The sequence below is a fragment of the Bufo bufo genome, chromosome 8, assembly GCF_905171765.1.
Source record: "Bufo bufo chromosome 8, aBufBuf1.1, whole genome shotgun sequence".
Lineage (NCBI taxonomy): Eukaryota > Metazoa > Chordata > Amphibia > Anura > Bufonidae > Bufo > Bufo bufo.
Window position 1 is genome coordinate 133,011,443 of NC_053396.1, and position 27,520 is coordinate 133,038,962.

Sequence of the window (27,520 nt, forward strand, 5' to 3'; positions counted from 1 at the left end):
GTAGATAAGCAGAATTAGGATAACAATATGACAGCTCTATTGTTCTCTTGATAGGCCTAGATAAAGATGTCCACAGGGGATGCTCTGAATCTCTCCCCCCCCCCCCCTCCCTTTCTGACAGCAGTGATGGTCTGATGGAGAAAGTCAAGCAATGATGCCATGATAAAAGTCCAAACAAAGGGGGACGTTAAAGAGCCAGGCCAGGAAGTATGGAATGACTTAAAAAAAACTATGTCAAGAAATCCATCTACAATTTTTTTTTGTAAAAAACAAAAAAATAATATTCACATATAAGCTATTAGTATGTACATAACATCACGGGAGTGTCCCTTTAATAATAATAGCCCACAATTCATATGGAGCATTGAGAACATTGCGGAAAAACTTTCAGTACTAGATAAATTATCCCAGTGAAGGACATTAAGACCCTAGCTTTATGGAATAAATGCACAGATAGAGGTCTGACTCATGTCCTATGTGTAGTACCTCCTGGTTTATATCAAGTTCACTACAGACCTCATTAACGTAAAAGCACAGCGTCTTGGTGGGTCACCTCCGAAACTGGACTGTAGCTGCATACTGTATCTGTACTGCATCTGTTTTAAGCGCAGAACAGATGTGACAAATCTGCTCTGGTGACAACTCCATAACTGCCCACATGGAATAAGGAGGACTGCCGACTGTAAGGATTTGCTGTCACAGCGTTCCCTGTTATAACAGCTGGTTATCCTATACATAGGGCCAAGTGTCTGCAAAATACTTCTAGCTTGCTGGTTTCTTAGATTTTGTGGACGGCATGAATATGTTTGTGTCCTAGAGATATACAGTATAATAGCAGTACTCTAGTACAATGCGTTTTATCTGGAGCATTCTCTTTAGCCATAACAATGATCTAACGACCTGTAGGACTGTGTTCACAACTGCACTAGGAGCCTTCATCACCTATTACATCAAACATGCCATGCATGATAGCACAGTATGCTGCACTATTCTGTCTAATAAAGTGACAGACCCCACGACTGAAGCCCGAAGGACCTCATTATATTCCAGTAGGTCCATCTGGCTCCGTTGGTGATGGTCATGTGATGTATCCAGCACTTCCGTCATTTTTGTTCTGTTCTATTATAGGAGCAGATGTGAATAAGCCCTGAGGAATGTAACCTTCTATGCTACTCTCAGATCTTCCAGGAGACTTGCACTGATTTACTATAACGTGTGTCCTTTGATAGCTGTAAATTGCAGCCTGATCTGATGGGTTTGCTGGGCAATTATGTGGAGTTTAAAATTTCCCTTAGCTGTTTTGGATGTTATTCCCGTCCTGCAGCTAAAAGGAACAAATCTAGTGAGAACACTATTGTGTTAACCTTATTTTACAGAATTGAAGATGCTTGAGGTTGTGTGAAATATATTTGAAAATCTATTTGGGAAATGTGGCAAAAGTCCCTTTTCACATTATATATCCCCAATTAGTTTTAAAGGGCTGCCCAAGATTTTAATACTGATACCCTATCCTCAGGATAGGTCATCAGTATCTGACTGGTTGGGGGTGGGTGGGGGTCCGACATCCACCCAACTGATTATCTGTCATTCCTGTGAGCATTGTGGTCTTCTCACAGCTTACCGTACAGTGTATGGTGCCTGTGCTTGGTATTGCACTCTGCCCCATTCACTTAAATGGGTAGAGCTGCACCTATGCCATGTAACGGGACGTCACTGGCCTACGGAAAGACCTCACCAGTATTAAAATCTCGGCAGACCCCTTTAATGTATAAAAATTAACTGGAACAAAAACCACTTTAAGACAGGGGTAATTTTAATCTCCTGGGCCCCCATGCAAAATCCGTAACTGATCTGCAATGATCACATAGTACTGGTCTCATATGGGAGAGAGGGACTTTTTGGACATCCTAAGGCTCTAGAGCTCTTGTGCCAATGTAAATTCACCCACTACAATTAAGCTCCTGGTTCAAAATACCTAGGAAAATGTGTTTACTGCCCTCACTACCATAGTTTGGTCTATTAACATAATGAAATATACTTGCCAATTTGTGACGGTATAAAAGGTGGTTTGTGGATGGCGTAAACTTAGGCTGTCTAGACCTGCACCAGATTTATCACAGGGGCTTAAGCTGGATGATAAATCTGGTGCAGGGATAGACTCTATATGAACTATTGGTAGGCTTAGTTTGAGACAGAACTTTACTCAAGGATTGTGGGGTAATTTGGTAGCTAAAGAATGCATAATAGGTCATATCTCTTTCCCGTGAAAACCCACCATTTGGCACAATTGGCAACATTGTGTACTGAACTTAATAAGTGTGGGCAATGTACTGAAGAGCATTTCTGAGAGAGACTTTTCTTAAAGCAAAAATCGATACCTTTAAATGTTTTCTTTCTTCCTAATAGTGATGCAATTATGGCTGCAAACACTTCGGAAGGAGCACAGACTGTGATGCTTGAAGAGCCTCATGAAGAATGTTCTGGTAAGTGACTTTTTTAAAACATTTCTTAGAAAAAGATTCTTGTGGCTTTGGAAAATCATTTGCCATTTACATCTACTATAGAATGTCTGTCTTGATTTAAGGGTCTTGTTTATGAATCTGTAACCCTTTAAGAATCCTACAACATTTCTGCTCATTCATCAGTAAAATATTGATGACCTATCCTCAGGACATGTCAGGACATGTGGCTCACCCAGTCTGAATGTGGATAATAGTGGTCCAGATGGGGAAACCTATTACATTTATACACTGCCTGGCCAAAAAAAAGGTCACCACCTGGATTTAAAGAGGACCTTTCACCGATCCTGACACTGTGAACTAAGTATCATGACATATACAGCGGCGCCCAGGGATCTCACTGCACTTACTATTATCCTTGGGCGCCGCTCCGTTCTCCCGTTATGTCCTCCGGTATGTTTGGGGACTTGGTTATAGTAGGCGGAGTCTGCCCTTGTTCTGCTGGGCGTCTCCTTCTCCTAGGCTGTAGCGCTGGCCAATCGCATCGCAGAGCTCACAGCCTGGGAGAAAAAAACTCCCAGGCTGTGAGCTCTGCGCTGCGATTGGCCAGCGCTACAGCCTAGGAGAAGGAGACGCCCAGCAGAACAAGGGCAGACTCCGCCTACTCCCCTAAGTCTCCGCCTACTATAACCATGTCCCCGAACATACCGGAGGACATAACGGGAGAATGGAGCGGAGCCCAGGGATAATAGTAAGTGCAGTGAGATCCCTGGGCACCGCTGTATATGTCATGATACTTAGTTCACAATGTCAGGATCGGTGAAAGGTCCTCTTTAAATTAGCAGATAGGTAAGAGCCTTCCAGTTGGTCAGGTCTAGGTTCAGCAACATTATGTGTCGAAAGAATGAGGTCAGCTGACTACCTAAATATACTGAATGACCAGGTTATTCCATTCAATGGATTTTTTCTTCCTTGATGGCACGGGCAAATGCAAAGTTGACAATGCCAGGATTCATTGGGCTCAAATTGTGAAAGAGTGGCTCAGGAAGAAAGAGACATAATTTTCATACATGGATTGGCCAGAGGGGCTCCTCCAATCCAGCACACTCATCTAATAGGAAAGAGTGGATAGCCCATTGATCTCTACAGGCACCATTTCTTCTAGGGTGATGCTCCAGGGAAACTGATTAATTATCTTCTGTTTGGGTCCACCATAGATTACAGCTGATTGTTCAAAGTCCCAATAGAAGGATACTTTGACAATTTATTTCTTATCAAAGAGTTCCGCAACGATAAGCTGATCAAAAACCCCTGTAAGTTAAAGTACAGCAGAGAAAGCAGGTACACATCAATTCTGAGTGTGTTTTAGGGCTTTTCTGGTATTTAATTACTGATGATCTATCTTCAGGCTCTGGCATTTAGTATCTGAATGGTGGGGGGTGGACACACTGCGCCTCGCCAACCAGCTGTCCTGCACCAGATGTAGGAGCTGGAACTACACAACGCCATCCAATTCTGAAGTGGATGGACCTGCTTACTCCAGCACTGCTCCCATTGAAGTGAATGCAGTAACCAGCGCTGCAGTATCCTTCGGCTAGTAAAATCGCAGATGCAGAATACATATAAATTCCTGCCACATATTGCCAAAACCTGCTGGGATCCTAGACTAAAGCTGTAACTTGTATGGATCAAAGCTGCATATCATAACACCAGGTAAAGACAAGTTGGACCCTATTTTCTGTGTTGAATCCCATCATTCCTCAATTACTCCTATTAACAGCACTCAATTTTGTTGCATGTGAGCCGGGATACAGGAGTCCAGCCGTACCAAGGTAGGAGACACCGTTGACACTACCATATCTGCTATACAGAGACAATATCCCCCTCTGGCATTCCTCACCTGGTACGTGAGCTTATAACATCTTAAAGGGCGCTGCTACAGTACCTGCGCAAGCTGCCACTGGCGTCACGAACTTATACACATATAAATTGACCCACTGCATAGCATCCCCACTGACCCAGTGTCCTGCTCATTGCATATGTACCAGACTGGCGGCTGTGAGGGCTTGGGTTGCCCCCGGGACATCAGCCAACCAGGAAATTTCCCTGTAGGGTCTATGGCCAGTCCACTGTACTCAGTTGCATAGGTTTGATTTGAGAATCATACTGTCCTGATGTAATCTGAAAATGGAACCTGTATAAAGTTATCAGAATAAAACCGAGGGTTTAGATATTTGCTCTGTGTTTTCTGGCCTTGTGTAAACAGTTGTTGGGTCTGCTACCTTTTTTAGTGCTGAGTTTTCTGACACAGAAGACAGATGCCAGAACCGCAGTACACTTTACCAGCACAGACCCTGAAGATGGTCCGACAGGACACAAGTACTGCTCGACTGTCATCCATCAGCTATGTTATTTACTTCTGGCTGTTTATTCCAAGTCCTGTACTTAGAAGAATGCGGTATATAAACTCACTTCAAATGCTGCGGCTGCCTTGTAAATGTCCATGCCTTACTCCCCACTAAACTACCATATATCACGCTTTTATGTTACCCTGCCCAAACACATGAGACTAAATGGGAATATGTCTGCAGAACAGCTTGTGTTAGATGCAAGACAGGACCAGGCTGAAAGTTCAGCACTTGTTTATGTCGAGCTTCAAATTATGGCTCTTTACAAGCTGACATGTTAAATTAAAGCAAAAAATGGCCAAAGAGAAGAGGTGCTTGTAGGGTAAATGCACAGAAGCACGATTTCCCTCAAGGGGATATATATTCTGCTCACCTGTTGGTGTTGTGCAAAGATGGGCACAACTCCAGTGAACGCCGTGAAGGGCAAAGACTGAGGCTGGTGCGGCCGGTGCTATCTGGGTCTCCAGAGGCAGGAGCCAGTCAACCAAAGGAGCAAAAGGAGAAAAGCAGGTGGACTACTTGTGTCTCACTTTTAGGCGATAGCTGGCACGCGCAAAACCACGACTGGAAGGTGACAGGCTGTAAAACCTTTATTGAGTGTCTTTACATAGACAACGCGTTTCGAGGTGCTCAGGACCCCTTTATCAAGTCTATGCAATGTATCTGTCTCAGAGATCCTGTTACGTCCCTTGATTATCCCCTTTTTCCCTTCTACTACCTGGGGCTTAAATGATATGCTCCAGTCAAAACTGGGCAGTCCTGTAAGTCCAATGGCAAGTGCTGTCTCTAGCATGAAAGGTTTAGCAGTCCCAGGTTGTAGTTAGTGACATCATTAACGTCAGCAAGGAGGGCATTCTGAGGTACGGGAGCAATTAACTTGATTTGTCCAGTCTTCAGTGCAGTATTCTACTATCTACTAACCAAATGCATGTAGTGAACCTTGATCCAGGGTTGGATCAAGCACTTCTCCTCCAAAGTCCATACAATGTAGAAAAAACAACAGCATTCAGAAAAGGTTCCTCAAATTATTCACTACATGCATTTAGATACCGGGTCTATACAAGTGGTCTTCAGCATATTATCATGCTGCAGACTGTACAATGATTAAAGGGAACCTGTCACCGGGATTTTGTGTATAGAGCTGAGGGCATGGGTTGCTAGATGGCCGCTAGCACATCCGCAATACCCAGTCCCCATAGCTCTGTGTGCTTTTATTGTGTATAAAAACCGATTTGATACATATGCAAATTAACCTGAGATGAGTCAGAGCTTGAAAATATGACTCTTCTCTGGTCACACAAGTAAGATATGACTCTTTTATGTTAATTTGCATATGTATCAAATAGTTTTTTTTTACACACTAAAAGCACACAGAGCTATGGGGACTGGGTATTGCGGATGTGCTAGCGGCCATCTAGCAACCCATGTCCTCAGCTCTATACCCAAAATCCTGGTGACAGGTTCCCTTTAAATACAGCCAGAGACAGAATACATAAAGAGAAGACAACAGTTACCTCCAGTAGCTCACAGTTGACTTCTCTGATTGGAATTGTTCTTTTTCTTCTACATACAGCCCAGGCTGTCATGATGATTTCTCCTGACAACTTAAGCGTTCGATGCTTCTAAAAAATTGGCTCCTCACTTTTGCAGCCATCGTCAGTCAAAAATAATGTTTTAATATATGCAAACGAGTCTCTAGGAGCAATGGGGGCTTTGCTGTTACACCTAGAGGCTCTGCTCTCTCTCCAACTGCCACGGCATCTTGGCACTTTAATTGACATGGCCAGGCAGTGAAAACCTCATAACTCCTTGTCAATCAAAGTCCAGGGGGCAAGGCAGTTGCAGAGAGAGCAGAGCCTTTAGGTGTAATAACAACGCCTCATTGCTCCTAGAGGCTAATTTACATATATTAAAACATAATTTTTCTCAGCAATGGGGGCACATATGAACATGGGACCATCACAGATGTCTTCAGCTGCCAAGAGCACATGTAACAGGTCAGCCAGTGTCATAGGTACAAATCTGCTGACAGATGTCCTAATAGGTGTATGCATTGGGACTGTAATAAAATCTGTATTAGGAGTGGAATACTCTGCACTCTTTTATTGTGTACAAGAGTGTGGTCACTCCAAAAAGCTTTATCTCTGCTGTATTAGTCACACAACTTTGTGCACTTTTAAAGTTCATGTCTTGACAATTGCCAGCTGATACAGTAATTTTATACTCAAATATTTAATGGAATTCAAGGTGCCATATATGCACAGATGGCACCCCCTTTTTAAAGAGTTTATGTAAAGATAAAACAATATACTGTTCTGAATTACTAATACGTACTGTTAGAATTTGGTACCTATTCCTCATAAGGTGTCTATATAGGATATGATGGTGGTGGGGTTATCTACGTGATACTCCCCATACATGAGATTTTGAAAGTTTTAAAGGTGTTTTGCTGTGGCTTAATATTGAAGACCTATCTTTAGGCTAAGCCATCAATATCATATTGTTGAGGGGCCAACTTTCAGCACCCCAGCCAATCATCTGTTTCAAGAGATAGTGGCGCTTGTGCAAGTTTACCTGTGAGTCATCTCCTTTCCTTCGGCACAACCTGTTTAGCTGTATCCTATCTATACAGATGTTTGTTAGGGTGACTTCTATGTATGTAAATAGTTCCCTTTGTAGCAATGGTAGTCTATAGATTCTCTGCTGGCAGAGGCAGACTGGCCATAGACCCTACATGGAAATCTACTAGTGGGCTGATGCCCAGGGGGCTGCCTAAGCCCTCCTCATGGCCGCCAGCCAGGTACATAAAGATCTGATGCTGTCAACTAGGGCTGAAACGATTACTCGATTTGAATTGAGTAATTCGACACAAAAAATCCTCAATTTTTTGCATAGAGGATTTGTTTGTTTCATGTGACAATGGAGCTGGAGTGAAGCGCTTGCTATTACTCACTGCTCCGTGGTCACCTGCTGGTCCGCACCACGCTGCACTTTCCTACTGACACATGGTCAGGACATAGTGCACGTAAGGACGAGAAGAAGATGGACGAGCTGTGAAGCGACGCCCCCTACAGGAGAGGTAAGTATTTTATTTCACTGGAGCTCGGGACATGGCTAGGAGGGGGAGATGGTGGCACTAAGGGGCAAGCTGGTGGCACTGGGGGGCAAGCTGGTGGGACTTTGGGGAAATCTAGTGGCACTGGGGGGGCAAGCTGATGGCACTGGGGGGCAAGCTGATGGCACTGGGGGGGGGAGCCTGATGTCACTGGGTGGAAGCTGATGGCACTGGGGGGCAGCTGATGGTACTGAGGGGGGTCCTGATGGCATGCGAGAACCTGATGGCATGGGGGAAAGGCTGATGAGTTTTTATAAAGAAAAACGTTCTTTTAATTTGTTTTTTGTTATTAGAGTACTCGATTAATCGTTGGATTAATCGATAGAATACTCGATTACAAAATTAGTTGATAGCTGCAGCCCTACTGCCAACATTAATTAATGTAGGAACTTCAGGCACTTATGCACCTGGACAGCGGCTGCAGGTGCCCCCGGAATTAAATTGTATTGCCATTATCAGGATGATGATAGTTTCATACTGTGGAGCAGGTGACAGTATTTTGTGCTGCATTGTGGTATTTGGTTCTGCTGGGGTGGTGTTTTGTTCTGCACTACGGTAATGCTGTCCCTGCCTACATGTGTTGGTCCTGCCTACTTGCGTTGTCACTTTGGACCCTCCTACAGCATCGTTTTTTTTTTTCAAGGGGCACTTTATGTTCCCAGTCCACCCCTGTCTGCTAGTGACACATGATCATCTTGGGAAATATTGCTTTTGGGAAGCCTTCACTTTTCCTTTTCCCTACTGTGAATTTATTCAGCTGTGTTATGTGAGAATAGTGAGAGAGGGAAATTATTACTGACTACACATACAGACTAAAAAGTAATTCCGGTAGGACAGTCTATGGTGACCAGCCATCAAAGGTTGTTTGGGGGCTCCTCTTTTCTTTTTTTTTTCTTTTTTTTAATTGATGTAATACTGTCATCTGCAAAATCTGCTAGTATGGGGCCCCTCTCTGTTATATTCTGTGGAAGTTGCACAAGGGTGAGCACTGTTTGCTCAGCCAGGGGTTGTTCCTTAACTGCCATAGACTTTAGTGTAGAGGGCCACACCAAGCATGGCTCTTCTCTACTGACTGCGCTGGAGGCACCAGCTGTGCAGAATTGGTGAACAGGATTAATGAGATCCCCATTCTCCTGATATGGGTCCTAGAGGATATACCTGTCGATACGCCATAAATATATATGGTGATAATTATGCTTTTATTTTTAATTCAGAGAGACACAAAAACCGCAGATTTCCTATTCAGATATAATAATAAAATGTTTACTAAAACCAGAAGGTACCGAGGAAGCATTGAAAAAATATAAGAACAAAAATAGAATATGTAAAAGACAAATAATAGCAGCCAAACTGGAGACTGAGAGATTTATTGCAAGAAACAGTAAAACTAACCCTAAAATGTTCTTCAGTTATATAAATGTAAAAAAATGTAAACCTAAAAGTGTTAGCCCTTTACAGAGTGATTTTAAAATAGGAATCCGAAGTCGGCTTTGGTGCAAAGGTACCCGCCAGTACCAAAGCCAACTTCGGATTCCTATTTTAAAATGTTTTCAAATACGCAGATAGAAATACTGAAGTCATTTACTGAAGACTCGCGCAACTTTGGCCGAAGTATTAGACCCTATTCTCAATACACTGCGTGCAGAATTATTAGGCAAATGAGTATTTTGACCACATCATCCTCTTTATGCATGTTGTCTTACTCCAAGCTGTATAGGCTCGAAAGCCTACTACCAATTAAGCATATTAGGTGATGTGCATCTCTGTAATGAGAAGGGGTGTGGTCTAATGACATCAACACCCTATATTAGGTGTGCATAATTATTAGGCAACTTCCTTTCCTTTGGCAAAATGGGTCAAAAGACAGACTTGACAGGCTCAGAAAAGTCAAAAATAGTGAGATATCTTGCAGAGGGATGCAGCACTCTTAAAATTGCAAAGCTTCTGAAGCGTGATCATCGAACAATCAAGCGTTTTATTCAAAATAGTCAACAGGGTCGCAAGAAGCCTGTGGAAAAACCAAGGCGCAAAATAACTGCCCATGAACTGAGAAAAGTCAAGCGTGCAGCTGCCAAGATGCCACTTGCCACCAGTTTGGCCATATTTCAGAGCTGCAACATCACTGGAGTGCCCAAAAGCACAAGGTGTGCAATACTCAGAGACATGGCCAAGGTAAGAAAGGCTGAAAGACGACCACCACTGAACAAGACACACAAGCTGAAACGTCAAGACTGGGCCAAGAAATATCTCAAGACTGATTTTTCTAAGGTTTTATGGACTGATGAAATGAGAGTGAGTCTTGATGGGCCAGATGGATGGGCCCGTGGCTGGATTGGTAAAGGGCAGAGAGCTCCAGTCCGACTCAGATGCCAGCAAGGTGGAGGTGGAGTACTGGTTTGGGCTGGTATCATCAAAGATGAGCTTGTGGGGCCTTTTCGGGTTGAGGATGGAGTCAAGCTCAACTCCCAGTCCTACTGCCAGTTTCTGGAAGACACCTTCTTCAAGCAGTGGTACAGGAAGAAGTCTGCATCCTTCAAGAAAAACATGATTTTCATGCAGGACAATGCTCCATCACACGCGTCCAAGTACTCCACAGCGTGGCTGGCAAGAAAGGGTATAAAAGAAGAAAATCCAATGACATGGCCTCCTTGTTCACCTGATCTGAACCCCATTGAGAACCTGTGGTCCATCATCAAATGTGAGATTTACAAGGAGGGAAAACAGTACACCTCTCTGAACAGTGTCTGGGAGGCTGTGGTTGCTGCTGCACGCAATGTTGATGGTGAACAGATCAAAACACTGACAGAATCCATGGATGGCAGGCTTTTGAGTGTCCTTGCAAAGAAAGGTGGCTATATTGGTCACTGATTTGTTTTTGTTTTGTTTTTGAATGTCAGAAATGTATATTTGTGAATGTTGAGATGTTATATTGGTTTCACTGGTAAAAATAAATAATTGAAATGGGTATATATTTGTTTTTTGTTAAGTTGCCTAATAATTATACACAGTAATAGTCACCTGCACACACAGATATCCCCCTAAAATAGCTAAAACTAAAAACAAACTAAAAACTACTTCCAAAAATATTCAGCTTTGATATTAATAAGTTTTTTGGGTTCATTGAGAACATGGTTGTTGTTTAATAATAAAATTAATCCTCAAAAATACAACTTGCCTAATAATTCTGCACTCCCTGTATATTTATTAATGATCTTGTAGAAGGCTTGCACAGTAAAATATAATTTTTTGCAGGTGACTCTAAACTGTGTAAAGTAATAAACATGGAAGTATACTGCTACAGATGGATCTGGATAGATTGGAAGCTTGGGCAGAAAAGAGGCAGATGAAGTTTAACAATGACAAATGTAAGGTTATGCACATGGGAAGGAATAATGCAAGTCACCAGTACATACTAAATGGTAAAACACTGGGTAACACTGACATGGAAAAGCACTTTTAGTGTACAGGCCAATAATATAATGGATGCATCTAAAGGGGCATAGATGCCCCTGATGAGAACATAGTCCTACCACTTTACAAATCACTAGTCAGACCACACATGGAGTACCGTGTACAGTTCTGGGCTCCTGTGAACAAGGCAGACATAGCAGAGCTGGAGAGGGTTCAGAGGAGGGAAACTAACGTAATAACTGGAATGGGGCAACTACAGTACCCTGAAATATTATCAAAATTAGGATTATTTAGTTTAGAAAAAAGACGACTAAGGGGCGATCTAATAACCATGTATAAATATATTAGGAGGCAGTACAGAGATCTCTCCCATCATCTATTTATATCCTGGGGACATCCTCTGCATCTAGAGGAAAGAAGGTTTTTACACATAGAAGAGGATTATTTACAGTAAGAGCAGTGAGACTATGGAAATCTCTGCCTGAGGAGGTGGTGATGGTGAGTTCACTAAAAGAGTTCAACAGGGGCCTGGATGTACACTGCTCAAAAAAATAAAGGGAACACTTAAACAACACAATGTAACTCCAAGTCAATCACACTTCTGTGAAATCAAACTGTCCACTTAGGAAGCAACACTGAGTGACAATCAATTTCACATGCTGTTGTGCAAATGGGCTAGACAACAGGTAGAAATTATAGGCAATTAGCAAGACACCCCCAATAAAGGAGTGGTTCTGCAGATGGTCACCACAGACCACTTCTCAGTTCCTATGCTTCCTGGCTGATGTTTTGGTCACTTTTGAATGCTGGCGGTGCTTTCACTCTAGTGATAGCATGAGACGGAGTCTACAACCCACACAAGTGGCTCAGGTAGTGCAACTTATCCAGGATGGCACATCAATGCGAGCTGTGGCAAGAAGGTTTGCTGTGTCTGTCAGCGTAGTGTCCAGAGCATGGAGGCGCTACCAGGAGACAGGCCAGTACATCAGGAGACGTGGAGGAGGCCGTAGGAGGGCAACAACCCAGCAGCAGGACCGCTACCTCCACCTTTGTGCAAGGAGGAACAGGAGGAGCACTGCCAGAGCCCTGCAAAATGACATCCAGCAGGCCACAAATGTGCATGTGTCTGCTCAAACGGTCAGAAACAGACTCCATGAGGGTGATACGAGGGCCCGACGTCCACAGGCGGGGGTTGTGCTTACAGCCCAACACCGTGCAGGACGTTTGGCATTTGCCAGAGAACACCAAGATTGGCAAATTCGCCACTGGCGCCTTGTGCTCTTCACAGATGAAAGCAGGTTCACACTGAGCACATGTGACAGACGTGACAGAGTCTGGAGACGCCGTGGAGAACGTTCTGCTGCCTGCAACATCCTCCAGCATGACCGGTTTGGCATTGGGTCAGTAATGGTGTGGGGTGGCATTTCTTTGGAGGGCCGCACAGCCCTCCATGTGCTCGCCAGAGGTAGCCTGACTGCCATTAGGTACCGAGATGAGATCCTCAGACCCCTTGTGAGACCATATGCTGGTGCGGTTGGCCCTGGGTTTCTCCTAATGCAAGACAATGCTAGACCTCATGTGGCTGGAGTGTGTCAGCAGTTCCTGCAAGACGAAGGCATTGATGCTATGGACTGGCCCGCCTGTTCCCCAGACCTGAATCCAATTGAGCACATCTGGGACATCATGTCTCGCTCTATCCACCAACGTCACGTTGCACCACAGACTGTCCAGGAGTTGGCAGATGCTTTAGTCCAGGTCTGGGAGGAGATCCCTCAGGAGACCGTCCGCCACCTCATCAGGAGCATGCACAGGCGTTGTAGGGAGGTCATACAGGCACGTGGAAGCCACACACACTACTGAGCCTCATTTTGACTTGTTTTAAGGACATTACATCAAAGTTGGATCAGCCTGTAGTGTGTTTTTCCACTTTAATTTTGAGTGTGACTCCAAATCCAGACCTCCATGGGTTGAAAAATTTGATTTCCATTTTTTTATTTTTGTGTGATTTTGTTGTCAGCACATTCAAAGAACAAAGTATTTCAGAAGAATATTTAATTAACTCAGATCTAGGATGTGTTATTTTTGTGTTCCCTTTATTTATTTGAGCAGTGTATTTCTGGAGGGTAATAATATTACAGGTTATAGCTAATAGAGATTGGTGGATGATCCAGGGAGTTATTCTGATTGCCTGATTGGAGTCGGGAAGGATTTTTTTTCCTTAAATTAGGAAAATTGGTTTCTAGATCAGGGGTATTTTTTTTTTTTGCCTTCTTCTGGATCAACTTGCAGGATAACAGGCTGGACTGGATGGACAGATGTATTTTTTTGGCCTAACAAGCTGTTACAATGTGTCACCGCCGGCCCTGGGAGAGATCTTAGAAGTTCAAATAGACTGAAGACTCAGGAGTCTATTTGACAGATCTCTTGTTTTCATTGTTGCTGACAGGTTTCCACCCCTTTGCTGATGCCCCTCATTATCATCAGGTGGCTCTTTATATGTTCCGCCTCTCTCTTGATTCCTTGCGGCTGATAGCTCTTCTGTGGAGTGCTCTGCTTGTGTGGTGGTTCTCCTGTTACAGTTACATCTCAAGCGAAGTCCTTTCCCTTTTCTTGGAGTGTCTGTCCTGACTAGGCCTTAGGGAGACACTAGCTCCTTCAGTTTGGAAGGAGCCGGTTGCCTCTTTCCCTGTTCCCTAAGCTGAGGGTTTAGTGCAGTGTTTCAGCAGTCTCAAGTTCCTTCTACCATTGAGATTTGCACATGTTGTTAGCAGCTTAGGGAGAGTATCAGGGAATGCTAGCAGGTGACCTCTTTATTTCCTAGGTTTGGGGCCTAGTCTGTCGTTGTTTAGCTGTGGTTCACTTTGGTTGTCTTTCCTTCCCCATACTTCCCATGACACTATGACTCTAGCAAATAAATCGGCCCTTCTGTAAAGAGTAGAATTTTTACAGATGTGTGTTAGGGTAAGTAGTACTGACTATCCCTAAGGAGACCAGCTGTCTACGGAGACTTAGTTGCAATGGTCCTGGGAAAATAATATGCAAAGAGGTTTCTCACAGAAAAAATTTATTGGAAGTGGCCCCCCATAGTCTGTGTTCGACTCTTTAACATGCCTTGGAAAATGCGAAGGGAAATGGCTGTCTGAAAAGTATATATGGTTTGGCTGTTCAAAGGCATATTCAAAAGCCTAACACTGACTCATAGGGAGCCACTTCCAGAAGGTGGCTCTTGCCACACAGTTCTTTTTCTGGGAGATATGACTTTGCATACAGATGTGTGAAATTTGCCTAACTATTTTTCCTTCATCACCACTCTCTCTTTATTCCAAGAAAATTTATTTTGTGAACTAAAAATTTAAATTTAGGATTATAATCAAAATCTTCAAAGACTTTTGTCCAGGATTAGATGAAAACAGCAGTTTTCTTCTGTAAACTGTGCCACACTTCTCCTCAGGTTGTATGTGGTATTGCAGCTTTGCCCCAGTCACTTCAACAGAACTGACCTGTAATACCAAATACAACCCATGGACAGGTGTGGCACTGTTTCTGAATAAAATAGGACCTTTTTTAAACCTGTACATCCCCTTTAATATATTTTTTTCTTATAGGAAAAAAGAAATCAAAGTTCCAGGCTTTCAAAAAATTATTTGTCAAAAAGAAAAGGAAAGAATCTACAGCACCTATTAAAGAAAGCAATCTAAAACCCAGTCAGTCCAGTAGCGATGTCAGTGGATCTGGAGCCAACACAACTGCTTTTGATGCTGACCAAGAATCAGTGTAAGAATATATTTGTATGCTTTGTGTGCATATTGCCATTGTCTTGTGTAATGCTACACATACTGTAGCATTTTTAACTACATACCTATATGTGAAAGGGCAAAATGATCAGTGTAAGCTTATAAATTCTGTAAGATCATATTTACTAAATGGGCAGTTCGGAAAATTGTTCATTTAATGGTAACGGGACATTGTAAGGGCACAATCTACATTTGTAAACCAAGGTGAATCCACATAAAACCAAGGAAAGGAAAAAATTCCTTACACAAATTAACCAGGACAAAGTTTGAAGATTAGAGATTTTAGTAGAATTTGTAGATGTGGTAAACACAAGGACGACATTATCTAGTGCAACATTCACCAATAGGGTGCATGTCTGGTTTATGAATATTGCAGAAGCTTAAAGAGGTTCTTTGGGATTTACATATTGATGGGCTATCCTCAGGATCAGATCTGCAGAGATCCGACTTCCAGGACCCCTGCCGATCAGCTGTATGAAGAGGCCATGGCATTCTGTGAGCACTTAAGCCTCTTCGTAGACCAGTGTCATCACGTTCATTGGTCACTTGGCCTAGACTCAGCTCAGCCCCATTCAAGTGAATGGGGCTGAGTTGCGATACCAAGCACAGCCACTATAAAATAGATGGCGCTATGCCGTGGCTTTCGCTGGAGGTCTGGAGAGTTCCACGGCTACCTCAAACAGCTGATCTGTGAGGACGGGAGGAGTAAGACCTCCACCAATCTTATATTGAAGACCTCAAGATAATTGAACAAACGTGGGGGAAATCCCCCCCTTACCAGCTCCAACAAAGGACCGAGGTATATAATGGTGTAGTCGGCGTGTCACGGTGAGTAGAGACTCCTGCGAATAGATATACAAAATCCAGCACTGCCGCTCTTCAAAGTGGATCTTTCTACTTTGAAGAGCAGCGGTGCTGGATTTTGTATATCTATCCTCAGGATAGGTCATCAATATGTAAATCTTGAAGAACCCCTTTAAATTAGATAATAACAACCACAGCATCTAGGTGTTTAGACAGCAGGGGGGCGGGGTACTCTGTCATATTGGTGGGCACCAGTGGGTTGGCACTGTAGCCAGAGCCTTACAAAGACCCCAAGCCTACCATGGCTGTATACGTAGTAAACCATGACAAAGGTTTCTGACCACTGGGTCCCCCCATATGACCACACAAAATTACCTTGAAAAGTAGTCGTTGGGGAGGGGAGCTCTTCTCAAAGAGGATATGTGGTATGCATAATCTGTCAAAAGAAATCTGGTCTGGATAAGGAATTGGTCTTCTCAAAGAGGTGGTCATGTGGAAAGTTTCATTGTAGCATGAATTCCAATCACTATAGTCTGATATACCAGCAGTCTCTAGGCCCAATGATAAATCCGCTCCATTGGGTGTAACAAAAAAAATTTTTTACCCGTTAATTTTTAAAGGTCCAAGGGAAATATGGGGAGCAAGGCAGTATCTCACGACAGTGTATTTATTTCTGAGATGGAGAGCTCCGTGAAGGAAGATATCTCTCAGGAGTGCACCCCCGGGAAAGTGAAAGCATTACAGGTATAACCATAAAAAAATATTGCAGTTTGCCTTTCAAACATCTTCTTTTATGTGAAGGACGATTTTCTAATTTGTAGCATAGCCGTACATGTTCTCAACCCCTTTACACACAATGTCCTCCTAACGTTCCAAACACATAGTCTTGTCCATTGATACTTCTGAGAAATAATAGTAGTTGCTAAATAAATAATTATGACTTTCATCAAATGTGCAGGTCAATTATTTACAAATTATCTGGTCTCTTGTGTCACTGCTCTTCTATAGTCTCTTTCACCCTGACAGCAGAAACTAATGATCTCCCTGTTATATCTGAGCTGGAACTAACAATGTGCTGTTTTCTTGGTTAGCTGCAGCTCCAGCAGAACATCCGGATAGGGTCTCCACCACAGGGTATTGTCCCCAAGAAACTTGAGGATTCTGGGACGCTTTCAGAAGATGATGGTTTACCGAGAAGTCCCCCAGAAATAACTTCATTGCATGAGATTCTTGCCCGCTCATCAGGGAAGGTAAGTTTCTGGGCATTTATTAGATATTTTATTTTGTATCTATTGAGTTGGGCAATACATGACTGCCCACTAGGTTTGTGAAAATGTTTAATTAAAGATCTATAAAGTAGTGACACCACTTCCAACTAGAATCCAGCTCAATTCTAGGTATAAGGTAACAGTATACAATTTATTGACATTTATTAAAAGACTAGTAAGAGTCAAATTGTTGTGCAGATACATCCAGTGAAGAGAAGATCCACTTTGTCAAAACTTGGACGCTGTTGTATTCTAGCTGAACTTGGACTTAAAGGGGATGTGCAGGCAGTATATAGTGATGAGCTTTCCTCAGGACAGGTCATCAATATCTAACAGGCGGTTTAAAGTGGAGTCAGCGCTTCATGCGACAAGTGCTTCCTCTTCATTACACTACACGTGGTTTCCCTTGCAGCGGCGCCATAGTGTCATTAAAAGTACTTGTTCCATTCAAGTGAATGGAATAAGTATAGTTACACTTGCTTCCGAGATGACGGGTAGTGTAATGAAGAGGAAGCAGCGCTTGCATGGAGAACCGCCTCCTCTTCAAACAGCTGATTGGTGGGGTTGCCGGGTGTTGGACTCCCACCGGTCTGATATTGATGACCTATTCTGAGCAGAACTTCAAATGGGGCCCTGCGGAGCAATAACCAATATTAGTAGAAAGTTAATTTTGCAAATGGAAATGTAATAAGTATACATTCATGTCCCTCTAGAGATCTCTCAGCAGTCACTTGCACATAATTTGTACATTTTTCATGCAATCACCAATCATATCTACTGTATGAGGTTCTTTGTAACTATGGCAGTTGTCCCCTTTAAAAGCTGGGCCCCACAATAGCTTTTATACCTGCTATCAGCGTACATACAGTCGTATAGATGTTCTTCTGACGTTATTCAAGTATGTCAGTCTCTCACATTTTTGTGTTGGTGCGATAGTTTGTTGTACTGTATCCTGCTGAATATTAGCTCACACTACTGATGTTTCTTCTTCTGCTGGATCCACAATAATTGTTCTGGAAACTAAACAAGGATACCAGTCCTGATTATTTTTACTCTTCTCAGTCTCCAAACAGTGCACAGAGACGCAATTCTATAAGTTTAGGAGGAACAGACAGTGAAGACGAACCGGTACGTATACTTCTGTATGATGCTTTAAAAGTATGTTTTAGATGTGATCTATTTAATACATTGATGAAATGCTTCATAATTACGTTTATGTAAATTGATGGATTTCCACTTCATTGATGGTGTTTGCATGGAATTGGTTCTATTATTGGATTAAGCTGGCTATACACATGAAATGACTTCTCTTTAAATATCCCTAATACACCTGCATGCTTGGTTTTGATTTAGACCACACCTTCATATCATTGGCGTACCTTGACATTCCTGGACTCCAATGCACAACCTGCAACAGGGCCGCTAAATTCTATGGGCTGTTTATTATAATGGTGTCGTCTTATAGGAGCAGTTGGGTCACCTTCAGGCACCAGGGTTTGTGTGTGACTGCTACCTCTTCAACCCCATATAGCTATACAACAGCTTCCAATTGTTGTAACGTGAATTCTGAGATCCAGGAATAAGATAAGCTTAACACAGTCTAAGTGAATAAAATTTTTACTAGTAGTGATAAAGATATATACGGACAGAGAAATCAGATGCACAGTAAAAACAATCACTTTGACCTGTGTTAACTGGGCAGGCTCCTGTTGGCCGTCCTGGTGGTCACAGGCAATTAGCCAACACCCAGACATGGCGGCATACACAAGAAGTCTCAGACATTCTTCCTTACGGACGCTTCATTGGAACTTAAACCTCTTTGTCCTATGCATAGAACTTTTTAGTTCAGGGCCCTCCCCCTGAGATGTTTCTAGTATGCATGACCATTGAACTCATCACTTAGGTATTTGGCCTACACTGAACAATGTTTTTTTTTTTTTATATATATATTACCTAGCTAATTAAGTTGCTACATTAAAGGGGTTCTCTGGGAATTAAGAAAATTAAAATACTTAAATATTACTCTATTAGAAATATATTCCTAAATACCTTTCATTAGTTATAAAGGCTTGTTTTGTTTGGGGAGCAATCAGGGGAAATAAAATGGCCGCTGTCCTATTAGTTCACACAAAACCTGTCCTAATCACACAGGAGGACAAGTTACTTCACAACACTGAGGTAAAGAGCTGCCTCATCCTCCTCTCTACTCTACTCAGGGATAATGATCATGAATACAGCTGATAGGATCTTCAGCTGAATCTCTGTAGGAATGGAGTTCATGAGGAGACATGAAGTACAGAGAGGAAGGACAGGACAGACTGTGCTAATGGAGACTGCATACAAGAGGTGCTACTCATTACCCCCACCCTCCTCTCTGTACATCGTGTCTCCTCATGAACTCCGTTCCTACAGAGATTCAGTTGAAGATCCTATCAGCTGTATTCAGGATCATTATCCCCGACAAGTAGGAGAGAGGATGAGGCAGCTCTTTGCCTCAGTGTTGTGAAGTAACTTGTCCTCTTGTGTGATTAGGACAGGTTTTGTGTGTACAAATAGGACAGCGGCCATTTTATTTCTTCTAATAATTGGTCCCCAAACAAAATGAAAGGTATTTTGGAATATATCTATAATAAAGTAATATTTAAGTATTTTCATTTTCTCAATTCCCGGAGAACCCCTTTAACAAGTAGTTAAAGTAAGTCAACAGTTATCACTACATTAATGTTTTAATTAAAGGTACTAATTAAAAGTAATAACAAGTAATAATTAAAGGGATAGAATCAAGAAATAAACCTTGCAACACACGAGTATTAACAATTAGGGTATTTTGATCATATAGCGGTGAGTTTTCTCTCTCTCTACTAACTATAGGAGAATTGCAATATAGCTTATGGCATTTGAGATGTGTGTCATCTATTCAAAACAACTGGTATCTTGATTATCTTCAGTAGAGTTTTAGGTAAATTAATATTTGCTCCCAAGCCATGCAAACGTTGGCAGTGGGACTGGCTGTGTAATAGGTGTAGGCAGTGTAATAAAGGTTTGTCCCTTTGACAGTAATGTGCTGCTGAGAGTACACACTGTACCCACTGCTGAACTTTGTAATATATAAAGGATACTTTTCTGTTTATGTAGAATTTGCTATTTTATTTAGCATGCGTGTATTCCCTTCCATGGAATGAACTAAGCACTGCCTGTTACACAGTATTTATATTTCTAGTAAGAGTCTTGTTTTCTTTAAACTTACGTAATTGAGGTTATTTCATAGCAGGAAATTATGTGGTTATTATCATACAGATGGACTTTAAAACGATTTATATAAAATTGAATTGGTAAGAAGGCTCCATGGAAATATTTTCTGGTGATGTTCTTAAACATAATCATTTAGTAAAAGGGTCATGGAAATGTCTCATCAGAAAATAATATTTTAAAACTTTTTTTTTTTTCATTTCCATGTCATTATAATAAAATGTATATAATCCTTCTATTTTCACACTGGCCACTAGGTCTATTAATAGGTTATGATTTCCTATTCTGTACAGGTAACTTTTCAGTAGCTATTATCATTATTATTACCACAGGCAGAATTACAATGAAAGGTAAAGGGCCCTTTACACAGGCTGAGAATTGAACAGATCATCGCTAATGAGTGTTCATAGTAATGCTTGTTAGCGATGATCTGGTAGTGTAAATGCACCACCGGTTACCCAATGAAAAAGCGAAACGTGCAGCACAAAAAATCCTTGTTCCCTGGTGGCAGATTGTGCTGTGTAAACATGATCTGCTGCTGGGAAACAACGAGATAGTATGGAGAAGAGCGATTACATTATCGTTCGCTCCTCCCCATCTGGAGGAACTGGAGGAGATCGGTGCATGTAAATGCACCGGTCACCCTCCGCTATCGATCAGCAGAAGAGTTCCATAGTCTCACTGCTCTTACCGTAAAGAATCCTCTTCTATGTTTGTGTACAAATCTTCTTTCCTCCAGATGCAGAGGATGTCCCCTCGTCACAGTCACAGTCCTGGGGATAAATAGATGATGGGAGACATCTCTGTACTGACCCCTGATATATTTATACATAGTAATTAGATCTCCCCTCAGTCGTCTTTTTTCTAAAGTGAATAACCCCAATGTTGATAATCTTTTGGGGTGCTGTAGTCCCCCCATTCCAGTTATTACTTTAGTTGCCCTCCTCTGAACCCTCTCCAGCTCTGCTATGTCTGTCTTGTTCACAGGAGCCTAGAACTGTACACAGTACTCCATGTGTGGTCTAACTAGTGATTTGTAAAGTGGTAGGACTATGTTCTCATCACGGGCATCTATGCCCCTTTTGATGCAATCCATTATCTTATTGGCCTTGGCAGCAGCTGCCTGACACTGGTTTCTACAGTTTAGTTTGCTGTTCACTAAAATTCCTAAGTCCTTTTCCATGTCAGTGTTACCCAGTGTTTTACCATTTAGTATGTATGGGTGACTTGCATTATTTCTTCCCATGTGCATAACCTTACATTTGTCAGTGTTAAACCTCATCTGCTAATTTTCTGCCAAATCCTCCAATCTATCCAGATCCCTCTGTAGTAGTATACTGTCCTCTTCCGTGTTAATTACTTTACATGGTTTAGTGTCATCTACAAAAATTTTAATTTTACTGTGCAAGCCTTCTACAAGATCATTAATAAATACAGTATATTGAAGAGAATAGAGCCCAATACTGACCCCTGAGGTACCCCACTAGTGCCAGTGGCCCAATCTGAGTGTCTACCATTAATAACCACCCTCTGTTTTCTATTACTGAGCCAGTTACTTACCCACATACAGTACCCACACATTTGTTTTGTTCTTTTTACTTAATGATTGGCTCTGTGTGTGTAGATTGTTGAAAGAGTTATCCATGGAAATGTTTATCACCTATCCACAGGAGAGGTGATTAATATTGGATCACAAGGGTTTGACCACTGGGACCCCTGGGAATTCTCAAAACAAGAGGGTTCCCCAGTCTTATGGCAGCACTCCATGCCTTCCGCTATTCTGCCGGCCATTGCATGCACAGGTGTCGTATCTCTCACCCTTCTCTGGTTGCTCCTGCCGAGGTCTCCATGCTCCAGTTCAGCAGGACATTTCCTACTCCTGCCAACAAGGTCCCTCCCCTCTCTGTCCTTAGGATGCATGCTCTTGCTTACTTTTAAAGGAAGGACCACTGAACGCTCACAAACTTGCTCTAATCCTATAGCTGGCCATCCATGGGTATTTTTGGCACCTTCCACTGGCGCTTGCTAGTTTACCAATGAGGGCAAGCTATCCTAATTATCTGCCCATGTACCGTACCTCTGCCTGTCTACTGATTATGACCCTCTGCTGCCTGTCCTGACCATTTCCTGTTTACAGTACTGACCCTCTGCTGCCTGCCCTTGGACATTGGATTTAGTTTGCCGGATTTGAACGAACTCTGCATGCCCTGACCTAGGTCTCTTACCTGTCTATGATTACTGCCTGTTCCCTTGGTGCTTTGCACCTGTGTTTCTGACTCACATGGATCAGCAGCAAACCACACCTGAACTATTCCAAGAGGTAGTGGCAGAGGAATTTCCTCTGCAGTGAAGACTAGATCCCTTTATAGGGGTTAAAGGGTGAAAACCAGGTCACTGCCAGGACAACGCCCTTAGGACTAGTCCAAAGTCAAACCGATAGGTTGTTGTGAGATTGTGAAACAGCTATTTCTGCATAATGTCTGTACATGAACTGTCATTTGGCATTCCGGGCACTAGAGGCCACTGTTTTGGAGCTACAGCCAGCACACTTTGAGATTTGAATATGCAAAACAGATGATGACTCATGCTGATGTCTCATGCTGCTGCCTGTGAGTGAACCAGGAAGTGTTAATCTGGCATGGTGGAAGGATTGTGCTGTGTCTGGCAGTTAATGGACACTCAGAAGAAGGAGAGTAGCTGTTATACCCTGACTGAATCCAGCTCTTTTGAAAGAGAGGTTGTCCCAGGAAGACCAGTTCAGTGTGTGGACAGAAGGCCTCATCATCAAGCAAGGCCGCACGGTTGCTATGAGGTTGGTGGCCATCCCTGGTAGGCTGCATCCTCGGGCCCAGAACGGACGCAGGTCAGTACACCTGGTTACTGATTGTTATATTGTGTGGCGCCTGAAGTTACAGAGACTAGCCTAGGCCTAGCAGTAGTTAGTTAGTTAGTTAGGATTAGACCGTTTTGCTAGGCTGTACTGTACTGGACTGCAGCGCAGTTATTGACTTGCAGGCTCTGCTGCGTTTGCCATCGGCTAGGGGTGTCCTCTGTAGCGGCACAGCACGACTTGCAGGCTCTGCTGTGTCCGCCATCGGCTAGGCCTGTCCAGTGGGCAGGGACATTGACTGTGGGTCCGGGAATATAGCGTTTTCCATCCAAGTAAAGTTTCTGTTCTTGCATAGTAAGCTGGTGTCAGTGTCGCTTTCCTTGTCTGTGACTTCGCTGTATTCTGGGGAGCCCACCCCGGTACACGGCTTACATTGTCACAGTGGATCCAGAGCCACTGACCATTATGCCACCTACCCTCTGTAAATGGAACAGTAGTACTCCACTGCTCCCATAATTGTTATTGGACTGATGGAGGACTGCCTACATCAGTCCCAGGGAAGTAAATGAAGCATTGGACCAACATGTGCACTACCACTTTGTTCAGTCAAGAACCTCTCATTCTTTACTTGCCAGGTGTCTCAGTGGCCGGACCACCTGCAATCCAATATTAATCAGCTAACCTGTGGATAGGTGATAAATCCTTTTCTATTCTAATGTTAATCTAATTTTGAGCTACTTTTAAGAAAAATGTATGAAACATCAAATCTAAATAGCAATTTGCTAAGTAGAACATTTAAAGGGTTGATTTGTGCAGAGGATAAAACATTTTTTGTTCAGAGTAGGGATCTCCAACCAGATGGATTGGTTTACATGGTGAAAACAGGTCAGGAGAGCCCAAATTGGAAAAAAAATTAGGAAGATGTAAAGACTGAGGTAAAGACTATGTGAACATATCTGTTCAAAACCATAGTAATCCCTTTAGGTTACAGGCCACAGATACCTCCTCTCAGCTCCTTTCTTCAGCTGTACAGATTATGTACAGAAAGGTAATTGTATTCCTCAAGGCAGGTAAAGAGATTGTCTTGGGGAACAAAAATATTTTAGCGAGGGTCAATATAGGTTAAAAATAATCATTATTCACCTCACCAAATCTCCAAGCTCCCCACTTCCTGGTCTTGGCTGGAAACACCTGATCAGTCATTCCCTGGCTGAGGTGGGTCAAAGTGAAGGTCAACAATATCGAGAAACTTGGAGAACCCCTTTAACAAAAGCATAGAGTAGCTCTGCAGAGCCGTTAAAGTGAAAATGTGTAATATTGTGTGTGTGTGTGTGTGTGTGTGTATGTATATTGTAAGAAGGTACAAGGAATCATCGTGGATGATGGGTTCGTGTCACCGAGGTTCCTGGTTGCTGTTTGACACCTTGATACTTAGTATGGCAGTAATAGCTGATCCGGGACAGCTCTTACTTGGAGTAGTCAAAGTGCTTGGTGGGTGACTAGTCCCCATGTTCCAGGCCGGGTTTTGCCAGACATAAAAACCAGCCAGCACTGCCAGGGGGAGAGGATTACCTCCGTCTGACAGTGGAGCTCAGGAGGTCTGCGTGCGGTGATCTGAGGGCTGTGTTGAGATCCGCGGCTTGAGCCGGGCTGGAAGGCTCAGACCCCTGTGAGGGTGAACAGGCCACCTAACGCCTGCCTGTAGACTTGACAAAGCAGAACTTTCAACAGGGTGTGAAGTAACACCTAGGAGAAAAGGTGACTGTTTTGTATATGAACTTTTCATATGTGTGAACGATCACCAAGCAACTTGCGTTTTTGTTTTTGCTTTCACATGTGAATAAACACGGATGTTTTGAACCAAGAACTTTTTCTGTGCTGCACCCACTAATCCTAACTACTAGAGCGAATCCCCACACTATATATATCAGTTTAAAAAAGCAAACTGCAGCACTCACCTGTGTTTCCTCCTTTTCTCCTGGGAAGCATGGAGACTGCCTGGACACCGCCGTGCAAACACTTTTTGAACAAATTGAAAAATCCAGCTTCCCATAAAAGGCCTTTTATGGGAAGCTGGATTTTTTCAATTTGTTAAAAAATAAAATAAAATAAAAATATTCGAATTCAGCAATATTCAAATTCGTGAAATTTCATGAATATTTTGTAGAATATTCGTCATATATTCGCAAATTCGAGAATTCGCGATTATTTTCTTGATTGCTAAAATCGACAATGTAATATTCGCATAATGCGTGCGCAATACAGGCGTGGGTCACTTTTGCTACATTTTCCAAGCTGCTAGAAGTTTCCTGAGACTAGAGAAAATGATTGGCACGGCAGAACATTAAAATGGGCAGCACGGTGGCTCAGTGGTAAGCACTGGTGCCTTGCAGCGCTGGGGTCCTGGGTTCGAATCCGAATCCGACTAAGGACAACATTTATATGCAGATAGTGCTCCAAAATATTCGCGATTGCGCTAATCAGCAATAATGATGCAAATATTTTGGTGCAATACGTGAAACTTCTCATTTTAGCAGGTCTGACTACATATTACTGATTGGTGCACTAAGTATTGTTGTGACATCACAGCACTATGTCTGTAGCATGCATGTATGGACAGCAGAACCTATCACACTACCGAACACCCTGCACTGGAACCTCAGCTACACTATATCAGGATCTAACCTACACTGACTATCTCCCACTAACTATCTGTAATATATATATATATATATATATATATATATATAAACTAACTAACTATCTAATGTAATGACACAGCAAAGCACAGAGCACAGCAATGACACTGCTGTGTCTCTCTCAGAACTGCAAAAAACTGTAGAAAATGGCTGCTGGGGAGGTTCTTATATAGTAAGGGGTAGGCAACTTTCTTATTGGTTGCTAGGGATGTTGCTAAGCTCAGACAAAGACATTGCAGCCTTCTCATTGGCCCACAAGCAAGAAGCAGGGAGGGATCATGGGTTCAGATAAAAAAAAATCTAGAATATTTGAAAATACGAATATATATCACTATATTCTAAATATTCACGAATTCTCGAAGTGCCGATATTCGCAATTCGAATATTCGCACCCAACACTAGTGTTGATCTCAAAGGTGAACTTTGTGACTGTGACCTTTATGCCTGTAAACAGGCAGTAAGTTTATGTCTGGAGGGATACCTCCATCATTACCGTGTCAAGCTGAAAGAAGAAGCTCCAAGAAGGAATTTCTGGCCTGTGTCTTACAGGGGAATTCTGGTTGTGAGACGTTATTCCCTATCCACTGTTAGATCAGTGGGGGTCCTACTGCTGGAACCCCAACTGATGACGAGAAGTGGGGTTCACCTACCGAAATAAATGGAGCGGCAGGTCAGGCATGAGCCCTACCACTCCATTCATCTCTATGGGAGCTCTGTAAATAGCTAAGCGCTGTACGTGGCTGTCTGTGGAACTCCTTTTGAGATGAATGGAACGGCAGTGCACATGCTAGACCTGCCACTCTGTTCATTTTGGGGGAGCAATGGGTTGCCAGTTCTCGTGATCAGTGAGTGAGGGTCCCAGCGGTAGGACCCCCAACAATCTAATCATTATTCTCTCTTTAAGGACTGTCTGAGAAGTAAAGCATACATGACTCGACTATGTTTAAAGGTGGCTTAGACTGTGGCCACACTTAGCTGCACCAGTTCATTGAGAGAGATGCATAGTTGTCATTATTCATTAGCTTTTTTTGTCAGGCCATTATGTCTTGTATCATGTTGTACACATCTTCCGTAGTGCTCGACCTCAGTCATATTCACAATATAATCTGGTTAGAACCGATTGATTATGCTGCTTTCTTCTACCATCCCCAGCAACCATCTTAATAGTGTTAAGACAAACTCTAAGGCTGGGTTCACACTTGAGCGTTTTACAGCGCGTTCAAACGCGCTGTAAAACGCTCAACACATGAAAACCAATGCTTCCCTATGGCCCTGGTTCTCACTTGAGCGTTTTACAGCGCGTTTGAACGCGCTGAAAAACGCCCTACGCTCAAACAAGTTCTTGAGCTTCTTTGGGGCGTATTATAAGTTATACCAGCAAGAATTAGTCTTTATGTAGAAAACTATGATTTAAATCAAGCCTTCCTGACTAGTGATTTAAATAAAATTCACCCTGCAGCAAAGCATTTTAATTTTCATTCTT

At 42.7% G+C, this 27,520-nt stretch overlaps 1 protein-coding gene across 4 annotated transcripts in view; it reads left to right on the forward strand.

Moving 5' to 3' along the window:
- KIAA1210 (KIAA1210 ortholog) overlaps nt 1–27,520 on the forward strand; it is a 137,534-nt gene that overhangs the window by 94,422 nt on the left and 15,592 nt on the right. For all 4 annotated transcript variants that reach the window (XM_040442579.1, XM_040442581.1, XM_040442578.1 and 1 more), the window contains 5 exons: nt 2,407–2,483; nt 14,999–15,167; nt 16,612–16,735; nt 17,083–17,241; nt 18,322–18,387. In XM_040442579.1, the coding sequence (XP_040298513.1) occupies nt 2,417–2,483; nt 14,999–15,167; nt 16,612–16,735; nt 17,083–17,241; nt 18,322–18,387 (585 nt within the window). In that variant the 5' untranslated portion in view covers nt 2,407–2,416. The remainder of the gene's footprint in view (nt 1–2,406; nt 2,484–14,998; nt 15,168–16,611; nt 16,736–17,082; nt 17,242–18,321; nt 18,388–27,520) is intronic.